Source organism: Nerophis lumbriciformis, linkage group LG14, assembly GCF_033978685.3.
Source record: "Nerophis lumbriciformis linkage group LG14, RoL_Nlum_v2.1, whole genome shotgun sequence".
Classification (NCBI taxonomy): domain Eukaryota; kingdom Metazoa; phylum Chordata; class Actinopteri; order Syngnathiformes; family Syngnathidae; genus Nerophis; species Nerophis lumbriciformis.
Genome location: NC_084561.2, coordinates 34555294 through 34569920, shown reverse-complemented (window position 1 = coordinate 34569920; position 14627 = coordinate 34555294). Strand labels below are relative to the sequence as shown.

General features: G+C 39.5%; 1 protein-coding gene across 1 annotated transcript in view; it reads right to left on the bottom strand.

The window, feature by feature from the left end:
• Positions 1 to 14627, bottom strand: part of LOC133616386 (PH domain leucine-rich repeat protein phosphatase 1-like) — a 52779-nt gene that overhangs the window by 8131 nt on the left and 30021 nt on the right. The window contains exons 10-16 of the mRNA XM_061975568.2: positions 14409 to 14564; positions 14131 to 14331; positions 13048 to 13210; positions 10245 to 10375; positions 10037 to 10147; positions 5188 to 5382; positions 4850 to 5090 (exon numbers count right to left, since the gene is read on the bottom strand). Of these exons, the coding sequence (XP_061831552.2) occupies positions 4850 to 5090; positions 5188 to 5382; positions 10037 to 10147; positions 10245 to 10375; positions 13048 to 13210; positions 14131 to 14331; positions 14409 to 14564 (1198 nt within the window). The remainder of the gene's footprint in view (positions 1 to 4849; positions 5091 to 5187; positions 5383 to 10036; positions 10148 to 10244; positions 10376 to 13047; positions 13211 to 14130; positions 14332 to 14408; positions 14565 to 14627) is intronic.

The window sequence follows — 14627 nt, the reverse complement described above, 5'->3', positions numbered from 1 at the left end:
TGATGGTGGTTCTTTGGTGAAAATGTTGCATAGATTATGTTTTACAGATCATCTTCAAGTCACTTTCTGACAGTCGCTTCAGGATGCGGCGTTTTGTAGGCGGTCTTAATTACATGGCTCATCTTCGGCAGCGTCTTTTCTTCGTCATATTTGTTGTGGCGTGCAAGGACGGGAGTGGAAGAAGTGGCAAAAGATGGAGCTAACTGTTTTAATGACATTCAGACTTTACTTAAATCAATAATGGAGCAGCATCTCCTCATCCGTGGCTCACTAGTGCAACAACAACATCGGAAATGTGTCCCGTGAAAAACCGGCCGACCAGAACGCTCTAATAACTAAAGTTCCTTGGGTGAATAATGTAAAGTCACTACACCGGTATGTTTTAGCGCTTTCATGGTGAGTTTACTGACAGATATAAGTAAGAACTTACTTACTACTTTATATTAGAAATGGCAACAGCGGAGGATGAATGTCCCATAACAAGAAGCTAGAGAAAAACGGTGTTGGCACTGACTACAAAGGCGGACGCGCGCAAATTTTCAGGACTTATGCAGATCCCAAATACACATCAGCAGGTACCAGAAGGTAAGACAAGTTGGTTTTGCATAATATTGTGAAACAAAACACCACATAATATGTCTTACCTTATACACACACCATACAAATACTCGTATGTTGAAGCACAGTACAATCCATCAAGCGATGCGGCTTCATAGCTTACCAAAGTCGCACTATGAACATTTTGACAGATTTTTGAGCGCCATGTGTAATGTTTTATATATTTTTATTTATTTATTTTTTGTCCAACAAAAAAAAAAAAAAAAAAAAAAAAAAAAAAAAAAAATTGTTTTATATTTTCAATGGAACATATACAATTTTGGTGTTGTTTACTTGAGTCATATTGCAGTCTACTCGTATCTCCTATGTGTGACTGCCATCATAGTGCAGTCTACACGTACCGTATTTTCCGCACCATTAGCCGCACCTAAAAACCACAAATTTACTCAAAAGCTGACAGTGCGGCTTTTAACCCGGTGCGCTTTATATATGGATAAATATTAAGATTCATTTTCATAAAGTTTCGATCTCGCAACTTAGGTAAACAGCCGCCATCTTTTTTCCCGGTAGAACAGGAAGCGCTTCTTCTTCTACGCAAGCAACCGCCAAGGTAAGCACCCGCCCCCATAGAACAGGAAGCGCTTCTTCTTCTACTGTAAGCAACCACCCGCCCCCGGAAGAAGAAGAAAAAACGCGCGGATATCACCGTACGTTTCATTTCCTGTTTACATCTGTAAAGACCACAAAATGGCTCCTACTAAGCGACAAGGATCCGGTTCATGAAAAGACGCAATCTCTCCATCCGCACACGGATTACTACCGTATTTCACAGCAACTGATATTCCTGTGAACCGCACTGTGGAACGAGAGCACGTACGGTGAATATTCGCACCACAGGGAATGAGAAGTCATCCTTCACTGTGGTTCTAGCTTGCCATGCTAACTTCCACCCATGGTGATATTCAAAAGGAAGACCTTGCCAAAAGAGACCTTTCCAGCCGGCGTCATCATAAAAGCTAACTCGAAGGGATGGATGAAGAAAAGATGAGCGAGTGGTTAAGGTAAGTTTAAGTTTACGCGAAGAGGCCGGGTGGCTTTTTTCACGCAGCTCTGTCCATGTTGATATACGTATGTTTGTGATTGCACATTTGCGTACATTTTGGGAGTGAACAGAGTTGTTAGAACGCTGGTTTTTAATATATTATTAAAGTTTGACTGACCTATCTGACTGTTTTTTTGACATTCCTTTAGCGCAGTTAGATGCGGCTTACAACACGGGGCGGCTTATTGGTGGACAAAGTTTTGAAATATGCCGTTCATTGAAGGCGCGGCTTTTAACCCAGGGCGCCTTATGGTGCGGAAAATACGGTATCTATTTTGTGTGATTGCCATCTACTGGTCACACTTATCATTTCACCATGTATCAAATAAAGTAGCTTTGAGGTTGGTAAGCACAACCAAAATGATTGCGTACTTTAGGGGCACCGGGTTATAAGGCACACAGTCGAGTTTTGAGAAAATGAAAGGATTTTAAGTGCGCCTTGTAGTCCAAAAAATATGGTACTATAACCGTCTTCAACTCTGCCTCTTGTAACTGTAAATAAATCTACCCCAAAACCTTAAATGGATACAAATTAATGCCCTGCAATAAATCAGGAAGGCAGGCTAGGCGACCATATTAGGGCGTATTTTACAAGAGACACTCTCTGCTCCCCAAAATTGACATTTGTGTCTAAAGCTGTGCTCCTTTAGTCGCAACAAACATTATGCATATCGAAATGCCCTTAAAGTCACTGTAGTTCTGAATTTTAGAGTGTCCGCCCTGAGATTGGTAGGTTGTGAGTTCAAACCCCGGCCGAGTCATACCAAAGACTATAATAAATGGGACCCCCTGTTTGACACTCAGCATTAAGGGTAGGAATTGGGGGTTAAATCACCAAATATGATTCTAGGGCGCGGCCACCGCTGCTGCTCACTGCTCCCCTCACCTCCCAGGGGGTGATCAAGGGTGATGGGTCAAATGCAGAGAATAATTTCGCCACACCTCGTGTGTGTGTGACAATCATTGGTACTTTAACTTTAACTTACATTTGTCTTTGCTATTTTGCACTCCAATGCTGCTAAGATTTTTTTTACACTAGGACTATTTTAGTACATCACCAATAGTTTTAATATTTATTTTAATTTATTATTGTATTCCTGTAGTACGGAGTATTTTAACATTAGCTTTTTATTTAATGTGTATGTCTGTGCTGCTTCTGCTTTTATAGTCAGCGTTTACAGCTGCTAAAAGTCTATTTGCTGCTATATTTGCTATTTTACGTGCCTTGAATTGCTCCCCAGGGGCAAATAATGTTTTTTGGATTGAATTGAAGTAATTATCGTCAATGAGAGCAGTGACTAGAACAATTATTTTAACCGTACATTAAATTAAACATCAGAACTATTTTTGGCTGCTTATCAAGTGGCAACATTTTTTTATGAGGTGCACACTCTGTCTGTGCATAACTTGTGTGTGTATGCGTGACACAAAGCAGACAAAAACTGTAAAAGTACAAGAATGAAAGACAGAACAGATGTGTGAGTCGGAAAATAACGCTGTTTATAATTGTCAGTAAAAGACATGGAGAAGAGGGAAGAGTAAATGGGTTTGCTTCTTTCTACTCCTTTTCAGATATGTTGTATATTGTGCAAATGTAACCACGTAATGTTCCTTAATGTAACTTCTTAAACATGTCTGTAGCAAATAACTCATAAGCAATGTAAAGTATAGACCCGTTCTATATGGATGGTGAACGATATACAGTAGATCCTCGCTCCTTACTGGGGTTACATTCAAAGACTCCCACAAATCGCCAAAAACTGTAAATAACGGGTGCACTTCTAAGAAGATCTAAAAACTTGTAATACCTTTAACCATATACAATGACTTGCAGAGTTATTAAACGCATTTCAAATGAAGTTTTACATTTTGAGTATACATTAATGCAGTGTTTTTCAACCTTTTTGGAGCCAAGGCACATTTTTTGCGTTGAAAAAATCCGGAGGCACACCACCAGCAGAAATCAATAAAAAAACGAAACTCAGTTGACAGTAAAAAAGTCGTTGTCGCAATTGTTGGATATGACTTTAAACCATAACCAAGCATGCATCAATATAAGTCTTGTCTCAAAGTAGGTGTACTGTCACCACCTGTCACATCACACCATGACTTATTTGGAGTTTTTTGCTGTTGTCCTGTGTGTAGTGTTTTAGTTCTTGTCTTGCGCTCCTTTTTTGGTGGCTTTTTCCTCTTTTTTTGGTATTTTCCTGTAGCATTTTCACGTCTTCCTTTGAGCGATATTTCCCGCATCTACTTTGTTTTAGCAATCAATAATACTTCAGTTGTTTTTATCCTTCTTTGTGGGAACATCTTTGATTTTCATGTCATGTTCGGATGTACATTGTGGACGCCGTCTTTGCTCCACAGTAAGTCTTTGCTGTTGTCCAGCATTCTGTTTTTGTTTACATTGTGGCCAGTTCAGTTTTAGTTTCGTTCTGCATAGCCTTCCCTAAGCTTCAATGCATTTTCTTAGGGGCACTCACCTTTTGTTTATTTTTGGTTTAAGCATTAGACACCTTTTTACCTCCACACTGCCTCCCGCTGTTTCCGACATCTACAAAGCAATTAGCTACCGGCTGCCACCTACTGATATGGAAGAGTATTACACGGTTACTCTGCCGAGCTCTAGACAGCACCGACACTCAAAAACAACACGTAATTTGCAGACTATATTTACTGGTTTGCAAAAAATATTTTCAACCCAAATAGGTGAAATTAGATAATCTCCCATGGCACACCAGACTGTATCTCACAGCACACTAGTGTGCCACGGCACAGTGGTTGAAAAAGACTGCATTAATGTACTAACAACGTGCAGTTACACAACATAACATCTACGGTACTCAAAGTGTCGTCCAGCAAGAAAATGTTGAGTGAATTAATTTGTGAGGCAGCGCCATCTGCTGAAATCTTTGCTGCTGCACTCTTTTTTCCCCCCAGCAGATGGTGCCATCAAACCACTTCCTATTCAAGTTACCATTAAAAAACTAGTGATTTAAAGTATCAAGCAGAGTAAAGATATTTGCGGGGTCACAAATGCTTTGTTTGACTGTCTTGGTTGTATCAAAACTTTACTGATATGTGGAAATTAGGGTTTTGGCGTCACTCTCGGTCAGATTTAGAGAATAAATTCAGTATGTCAATTAACCAGCAGTAACACACGAAAGATTAGAGCATGTTTGTAGTTACCTCAGTGAGAATGGCATTGTGCTGCCTGACTCTCTCGTACTCTAGCTCTTCTTTGACAGTGTGGATGGTGGAAAGTTGCATAGCTTTTCCATCTCTGCACAAAACAGCTTGGCATCTGCCCACATTGGCAGCCTTTAGGGTGAAGCAGCAGCAGCCATGCTTACCAGGAGGCACTGGGTCATGTCTAATGTGACATAAAGCTGCTGATCCTCCCATTCTTTGGCCTGCTGTGCCCAGTTTTCTGCAGGAGATTAGCAGAAGAAATCATGTGGTCAGCAGAGCAGCGAGAGCAGTTATTTTCTTACCTGCGGAATTACAGGAGTCAGACAATTGCCTACCTTTGCATGGTGAGAAAAGTGTTAGTCATGTAATCTCCTTGGCTTGGGCCCCTTTGGAGCTCCTCTGCTAACACATCCCCCATGGTGCACTGGAGCAAGTAAGGCACCTCAACATTCCTGTCGCCATCAAAAACACCATACAGAGCTTCACGGACTCCACAGAATGTGTCCAGAGCAAGAGCTGCAACACACAACCTGCGAGTAACAGAAACTCAGTGAAAAATCTCACCAAGCCACCATGAAGGATAACAACTACATCTCTTTCATCTAATATTTGTTTTAATATATGATTTATAAAGGATTTTCAATTTATACAACAACACATACATTGAACAACATTGAAATGTTGGCAATGTAAAGACCCACAAAACACCACACAAAACAGGGGGAAGGAGACAACAACAAGACACATTTCAGTTATACACACACATACACAGTCGAGGCCAAAAGTTTGTGCACACCTTCTCATTCAAATGCGTTTTCTTTATTTTCATCATGACTATTTACATTGTGGATTGTCACTGAAGGCATCACAACTATGAATAAACACATGTAGAGTTATGTACTTAACAAAAAAGGTGACATCACTGAAAACATGCTTTATATTCTAGTTTCTTCAAAAAAGCCACCCTTTGCTCTGACTACTTTTTTTGCACACTCCTGGCATTCTCTTGATGAGCTTCAAGAGGTAGTCACCTGAAATGGTTTTCAATTCACAGGTGTGCTTGAAGCTCATCGAGAGAATGCCAAAAGTGTGCAAAGCTGTAATCAGAGCAAAGGGTGGCTATTTTGAAGAAACTAGAATATAAAACATGTTTTCAGTTATTTCACCTTTTTCCACATGTGGTCGGTCATTCATAGTTTTGATGCCTTCAGTGACAATCTACAATGTAAATAGTCATGAAAATAAAGAAAACGCATTGAATGAGAAGGTGTGTCCAAACTTTTGGCCTGTACTGTATAATCCCGGGGTTGGGATCTTTCTGTGCGGAGTTTGCATGTTCTCCTCGTGACTGTGTGGGTTCCCTCCCACCTCCAAAGACATGCACCTGAGGATAGGTTGATTGGCAACACTAAATTGTCCCTAGTGTGTGAATGCTAAATGTGAATGTTGTCTGTTTATCTGTGTTGGCCCTGCGATGAGGTGGTGACTTGTCCAGGGTGTACCCCGCCTTACGCCCAAATGCAGCTGAGATAGGCTCCAGCGACCCCCCGCAACCCCGAAAGGGACAAACGGTAGAAAAAAATGGATGGATGGATACATACATACATGCATACACACACACATACACGAAAAGGTAAGTATTATGAAAAATAAAATAATATATATATATATATGTAAATACTAACATACACATACATACATAACTCCCCCCCAAAAAAGAAAACAACCCTACTAAAGTAAAAATATATTAGTGTGCGCCACTACCATGCCTTAGAACATATAATGTTTAGAATTTTAAGTTGATCAATGGGGTGCGACTAAACAGCAGCGGCAGCATCCAGGCTCAAGGAATCAACAAGTTCCTTAAATGAGTGCCATATTTTGGTAAACTTTGCATCAGAGCCCCATAGGCAGTGCCTTATCTTTTCCAACCTCATGAAGGACAGAACATCTCTTATCCACGTTGAGTGAGAGGGGGGGCTGGGATTTTTCAGGCGCATTAGGACGACCCTCCTTGCAAGCAAGCTAAGAAAAGCCACCAGATCGGCAATGAAATGTTTGGAGGTACCACTCCGAATAACGCCACCATGGGTGAGGGACTAATATGAGGTGACAGCTGAGAGTGAAAAAAAAAAACAGATTTCCAAAACTGGGACAGGGCAGGGCAGGTTCAAAACATATGGGTAAGATTGGCTATCCCTTGATGACACCTATCACAAATTAGATCCAGTCCAGGGAAAATGCCAGCCAGGTTGCTTTTGGACCAGTGGACTCTGTGTACCACCTTACATTGTATGACCCTGCTCCTTGCACAGATCGAAGAGTAGTGGACTCGTTTCAAAACCTGGTCCCAGGTATCTTTCTCTATTTCTGTGTTGAGTGCCGAAGACCATGTTGCACGCAAATCACCAGTCACCGTGAGGCATGAACTGATGTCTGTATATAGTTTAGAGATTTTGTCCTTCAGTTCAGTTCAGTTTCAGTTTATTTCGAACATGCGTCCGAAAAGGAGTAGGAAGAAGCAGAGCTTATTTAATCCTATCCCTTTTCATACTAAAGCAATTTTATCCAATTTCCTTGTTCTCTGTAACAGAACAGTGAACAAATAAATAATAAATAATATACCATAGTAAGCAAACAAATATTAAATACATAAATAATATTTGTCTCAATAAAAAAAAGAAGAAAAAAAAGGGTTTGAGATGTTCATCATAATTCTTGTTCTGTGTACTTTGTGAACACTTGTAGTTTGAACAGTCTCTTAAACTGAATCATATTGGTGCTTTGTTTGATTTCTTTGGTTAATCCATTCCATAATTTAATTCCACATACAGAATATGGAATATGGATTGAGTCTGTCAGGGTTGCAGGTTCAATTTTGGGAAAACCAGGGAAGTGCCTTTGTACAAAGCCCCTAATTTGCAAATATCGGTAGAACTGGTTTCTATGAAGGCCGAATTTGTGGGCTAATTGATCAAAAGACGCAAATGTTTCATTAATGTAGAGATCACTAATGGATCAAATCGCGGCAGCCTCCCAGGCTACAAAGGCCATATCGCTAACAGAGGGCGTAAATAAAGGGTTTAAGTTAGTTGGAGATGAGAGATGCACAGAGTGTAGTCCAAAATGTCTTTTAAAATGAGCTCAAATTTTAAGAGAACTTTTACTGTCATCTAATATTGCATTTTTCAGCAAAACAAATTATAATATAGGATGCAACAACTGCTTTTTTTCTGTTTGTTTTGTCTTCAAATGTCAGATCTTAGGAAAGCTACTGCATAATGTGCAAAGTTCAACAGCAGAAATGTAAATGTTAAGATGCAATTTTATGGAATGATCTTAATTCAAATAAATAGGTTACACTAAATATCAATGACATATTTTAAATGTGGTTCACAGAAGTTTAAAATACTGTTATCCCATCAAATTACAGAGCTAGACAATCACTAAAGGCAAAAAGGTTCCCAGCAGGCACAAGACATTGACACAACGTTGATTATACAGAAACACACACTGAAAAGTTCGTCAAAAAGCATGTTGTTCCAACGTTAAGTTTGAGTTGCTCAACGTCATTACCTAATTCAACAAGTTCTCAACGTTTCAATGTCTTGTGCCTGCTTGGTTAATAATGAATTTGTATTTGATTGAGAAAAACAAGAATTATGTCCCCAAAAAACATTAGAAAGAAGCTTTGTGATAAAGAAACCACCATTAGATCGATATTTTGAAAATGAAACAAAAAAGAAAACAGCTCTGTAAGCAAAGAGGGGCTGTTTCTTATGTTGGGGTTTCACTTGGTGACAAATGCACATGTAATAAACGTACGGTTGTTGAGTAACTGGATGAAATTGTAAACTTTTTTTTTTACATGTCATGAATAATAATTATAGGCCTATGGATTGTCCCAGCAAGTCTGCCTGTAGAAAGTATTCCCAGAAAGTGAAAGTGTGGATGTTGTTAGAACTTTGACGAAGAACCAACATCAAATTTGGTCAATTTCTTTTGTGTTCTTGTGCTGTTTCATGCATTTATAAATGTCCTAATACAGTGGTACCTTACCTCACGAGTACTTCAACTTACGAGTAATTCGAAATAAGAGCTGTCTCTGTGCTTTTTGTTATGCTTTAGGTTGTGACCATAATTTGACACTTGATCATTCAACACAATCTTGTCCTCTCTGACCACCATAACTGAGTAAGTGTGAAGGATGAAACCAACCGAAACAGATAATCAAACCATTTTAAAACATGTCCTACCGTGTAGTAGATTCGGCAAAGTAGTACGACCGCAGTGCCGCCAGTCAATTCAGCTTCCATGCCAAAACATCCACACAGCGAACATTAATTTATGAAAATATAGAGGTCCGTGTACAACATAAACAACGATTCCCTAGTTTTTGTTGTTACGTGATGGACACAGTGTTGCCCGATCTTATGAGAGAAACAAGCAACCAGCTCTATGAAAACAAGTCGGGACCCGGGGTGGACCACTCCTCTGTGCATCAGTCGGTGACGTGTCTATACTGCTGACTCATCTACATTCAAGATGATCCCCTGCTGGCCCGACTATGGACTGTACTCTCACATTATTAACCGTATCCACTCGATATCCATTGCACCGGTCGCCCGGAGGGGGGTCCCCACATCTGCGGTCCCTTCTAAGGTTTCTCATTATGCCCATTGGGTTGAGTTTTTTCTTGCCCTGATGTGGGATCTGAGCCGAGGATGTCGTTGTGGCTTGTGCAGCCCTTTGAGACACTCGTGATTAAGGGCTATATAAATAAACTTTGCTTTATTGATAATCAGCGAACTTGGTAACACTAGACAAAAAAGCAGCCCGCAGAAAACACCGCAAGATAAAGTCTGTCCAGTATTATTACATTATATCATAGAACTACTGTAGTTTTTTTGGTAGTACATAATTTTCTGTTGAGTTTCAATCAGTATTTATTGTCTAAAAGTATGTTTTATCTTGTTAAAAGACATGTTTTACATTATATTTGCTGGGGGGATTGAGATACAAGTGTATTGAGTTACAAACTCTGTCGTGGAACCAATCGTGCTCGTAAGTTGAGGTCCCACTGTAGTAACTTTTACTAGAACGCTCTTAGACATCCACAGCACTACAGATACTATAAGCTACACAATAGATGAAAAAGAAGACGGACAGAAAGTAAAAACTTACTTGTTTTTGACTCCTGAGGCCTCAGTGTAGCCATGGCTCCAGACCGCAGAAGTCTCGTGGATTTCAGTCGCAATTGGAGCAGAAGGGTCCACCCTTAAACATCGGATATTACTGCAAACAAAGTAAGGATCACGGCAAAACCACAAGTTCATTTAATGAGTCATTTAATGTGAGAGTATTAATTGTTTAGTAGTGGTAATGTTCTTACTTAAGAAGCTCCAGGCTTTTGTGGTCCAGGTTGAGACGGGGATTTCCTGTGAGATCCAGTTCCTGAAGTTTGGGGGGTAGGGATTCTGGCAGAGTAACCTCAGTTAGCTCGTTGCAGCTCAGGTCAACACACTGACAAAGAGGAGTTTTGAATGATACAACAGTGACATTAAATAGAATACTAAAATGAGTCAGAGATGGACTACTGATTTTGGTTAGTTATGAGAAAGGTATCATCCAAGGAAATAATTTGCCTGTTTAGAAGCAGAAGACTGAATAATGACTGGATTGTTAATCCACTAAAAAAGGTAATCATTACTAAACAACTTGCAATATTGAATAATCGCAGAGGGGGTGGGGTTATGTTTTGTTGAATATGATTATTTTTCACCTCATAATAATGTAGGAGCTAAGAGATTTATAATGGCTTTAAACAAATGTTATCCAGACAAATAACACATTTTACAGAAGTCTAACAATACCTAAACAATTATTGTTGGCCTGAGGAATTATCCCACACAAAGATATCCAAATACTAAACATGCTTTTTAGTATTCTTTTCTCTAGCCCTGCTGTCCAACTAAGTGAGTGTGTTTCAACATCCTACACTGGTTCAAACTGCACATTTTTTATTTGTCCAGAGTACAGGACACGCGTAAAAAAAAATGGCAATGGAATATGCGTTAACTTTGACAGCCCTACTGAAAATACACTATACGATTTATATGCTTAAGGAACGTGTGACCAATGTTAGATAGACATATGATGTATTATTTACTTATTAGCTAAAAAAACATAAGCAGTGTTCAATACAGTTTGGGAACAGAGCTACTAACAGCAACTATTAATGCTGCAGAACAGAGCTGCTAACTGCAACTATTAATGCTGCACTTTAGCCAATAAGGAATGTATTTGACCAAAAATGAAATAATTAGAACTGTTACAATGTTACTCTTGTCTCCATTGTTACATTTTCCTAAAGAAAACTTTTGTATCACAATTTCTTAAAGGGGTCATATTATGATTTTTTTTTCTACATTTAAAACACTTCCCTGTGGTCTACCTAACATGTAATGGTGGTTATTTGGTCAAAATGATGCATAGATTGTGTTACAGACCATCTTTAAGCCGCTTTTTGACTGTCTCTTCATGATGCGCAATATTGTGGGCGGTCTTATTTATGTGGCTCAACTTCGACTGCATCTTTTCCCCACCCACTGTGTTGTAGTTTTCAGCGCTTTCATAGCAGGCCTACAGACAGATATGATTGAGAACTATACGCTACTTTATAGAGATGTCCGATAATGTCTTTTTTGCCGATATCTGATATTCCGATATTGTCCAACTCTTAATTACCGATTCCGGGGGGGGGGGGGGGGCATGCCTCCACCATTTGATTTTAAATTTTTGCATAATAGCGCCTCTTTAAAAGCGGTTTACACAAAAGCTAAGCATTTTGTTCTCTCACTGTACCAAAAGTTAACCGAACAGTGACCTTAAAATCACGGTAATACTGAACCATTATATAACATATTGTTTCACTCCGTGCAATAGCTCACAATTATATTTTTTTCCCTGACTAATAATAATATTTTAACTGTGTTTTAACCATTAATACAAGTAGAGATGTCCGATAATGGCTTTTTTGCCGATATCCGATATTCCGATATTGTCCAACTCTTAATTACCGATTCCGATATCAACCGATACTGATATATACAGTCGTGGAATTAACACATTATTATGCCTAATTTTGTTGTGATGCCCCACTGAATGCATTAAACAATGTAACAAGGTTTTCCAAAATAAATCAACTCAAGTTATGGAAAGAAATGCCAACATGGCACTGCCATATTAATTATTGAAGTCACAAAGTACATTATTTTTTTTAAACATGCCTCAAAACAGCAGCCTGGAATTTGGGACATGGGGAAGTTGAGGTGGGCGGGGTTGGGGGGTTTAGAGGGTAGCAGGGGGTGTATATTGTAGCGTCCCGGAAGAGTTAGTGCTGCAAGGGGTTCTGGGTATTGGTTCTGTTGTGTTTATGTTGTGTTACGGTGCGGATGTTCTCCCGAAATGTGTTTGTCATTCTTGTTTGGTGTGGGTTCACAGTGTGGCGCATATTTGTAACAGTGTTAAAGTTGTTTATACGGCCACCCTCAGTGTGACCTGTATGGCTGTTGACCAAGTATGCTTGCATTCAATTGTGTGTGTGAAAAGCCGTTGATATTATGCCTTTAAGGTTTATTGGCGCTCTGTACTTCTCCCTATGTCCGTGTACACAGCGGCGTTTTAAAAAGTCATAAATTTAACTTTTTGAAACCGACACCGATAATTTTGAAACCGATACCGATAATTTTCGATATTACATTTTAAAGCATTTATCGGCCGATATTATCGGCAGTCCAATATTATCGGACATACAAGTAATAACTTCAAATTAAAAAGGGAAATATGTAGCCCATTGACTGCAATGCATGCTATTGTATTTTCATACGCCTGACAAAAAACTGCACATTTTTTTCTAGTTGTTAAAAGAAACTGTCAGAAGGTTTCTCTCTGAGAAATGTTAGATTAAACACCATCATTCCACAAAAATATACAACAAATAATTTGAGCATAAGAAGGCCTAACCAACTTATTCCAGGTAAGTGAAATGAAGTGAAATATGTTTATATAGCGCTTTTTCTCTTCAGACTAAAAGCCCTATTATCTACACTGGAATCGAACCTGGAACCCTCAAGCTACTGGCATGGTCACTTTACCAACTGAGCCAAGTTCCCCCGCATCTATTGACTGCTAACCTTTATCTCAGGCAGCTGCAGGACTTCTGGGAAGGCATCAATGCAATTAGAGTGTGCGGACAGTGTTTGCAGGCGCTGACAACTCAGGATGGTCGTGGGCACCGTCCTCAGTCTGTTGCCGCTTAGATCCAACTCCTCCAGACGCTCCAGTTGTGCCAGTTTACTACAAAAGGGAAATGCAGTTGTATCAAAAGGATAAACCTCAGCTATTTATCAAAAACATACTTTAACAGCTTACTGTGTGCTTCACACTACAAAGTTTCAGCCTTAATCAACTAGCTTTTGAAACCTGCACCTGCTTCAGCAGTATGTGTAAACCTTCATGACCAAATGTGAGGAGCTTGTTGACTGTCTTTTGTAAGCGTCATCGGTCAGAGTTAATAAAGAGGAAGCAGTGTTGATGGCTTGTTTTATACATCTATTTTTGGGACAACAGAATCCTCTACTGTAATTTTCTGTCAAACGTCATGCAACTGTGTTTGGGACAGAAAGTAGTTGGTCAGTCAGGTGTCTTGGATTCGCCTTACAGGAGGAACCATCAAGTGCAGTGATATCCAAAGTGCGGCCCGGGGGCCATTCTAGGCTCGCAGCTGATTTATTATTGGACCATGATACATTATAAGGACAAATTAAACATATTTTAGATTAAAACATTAAACAAAAAAAAACAATAAAAAAAACTGGGACAAATCCTTGAAATAAATGGAACCAGAAAAGTAAATTGGCCGATGACATTTACGTGTGTCTTAGTGTATATGGTTTTTAAATAGTTTTGTGCTTTTTGTCATGATGAGCATGTGTACAAATTTCCTGCAAAATATAGTCATTTTTCAAGGGGGCTAAAGACCTTAAATGTTTTTTGTGGGTGTAATAATAATTTTAGTGGAGAAGAATAAGAAGAAGCGATTAAAGATCTCAAGGGGGTTAGATTACAAACATTTAATTTGTTAGACATAACACAAAGTTGAAATCCAAGACCAGCAAGTTGCAGCCTATCTTTGACTTTGTGCAAGAGGCGAGGTACCCGTTGGACATAATTATTGTCTTTAAGCAGGGTGACTTCTTGCACCGCCCAGAGTTTACCTGGCAGTGAAGGTCTGAAGTTGGTTATACGCAAGATGAAGAACCCTGAGCTGGGCATGTCCAGTGAGGACAGGGACACACTTGTCTGTCAAGCTGTTGTTGGTCACATAGAGCTCCTTCAGGCTGCTGAAGTTTTCTTGCAATAAACCAGCTGCAGGGAGGCACTCCAGCTTATTGGCTGACACATTTAGGTACAGCAAGCTGTAAGAAAATACAAAAAGGAATATAAATAAAGCAGGTAAATAAAATGAAAATAAAGTAAAGGATGGAATACACACTTCTGGGCTTTGGTGAAGAGGTTGTTTGGAAGTTCAGTTAGATAATTGTGCTGCATGTCTAAGGTTTCTAGCTGCGATCTCTCCAGCAACTCAGCCAACTGGCAAAGAGCATTCCAGCCTGCAAACAGCTTTCTCAGGCTCCCGTTGGATAGCAACCTACAGGACACCACACATTAAGTCAATGTCATCATAATAAAGATGTTTGGGTAACAAATTATA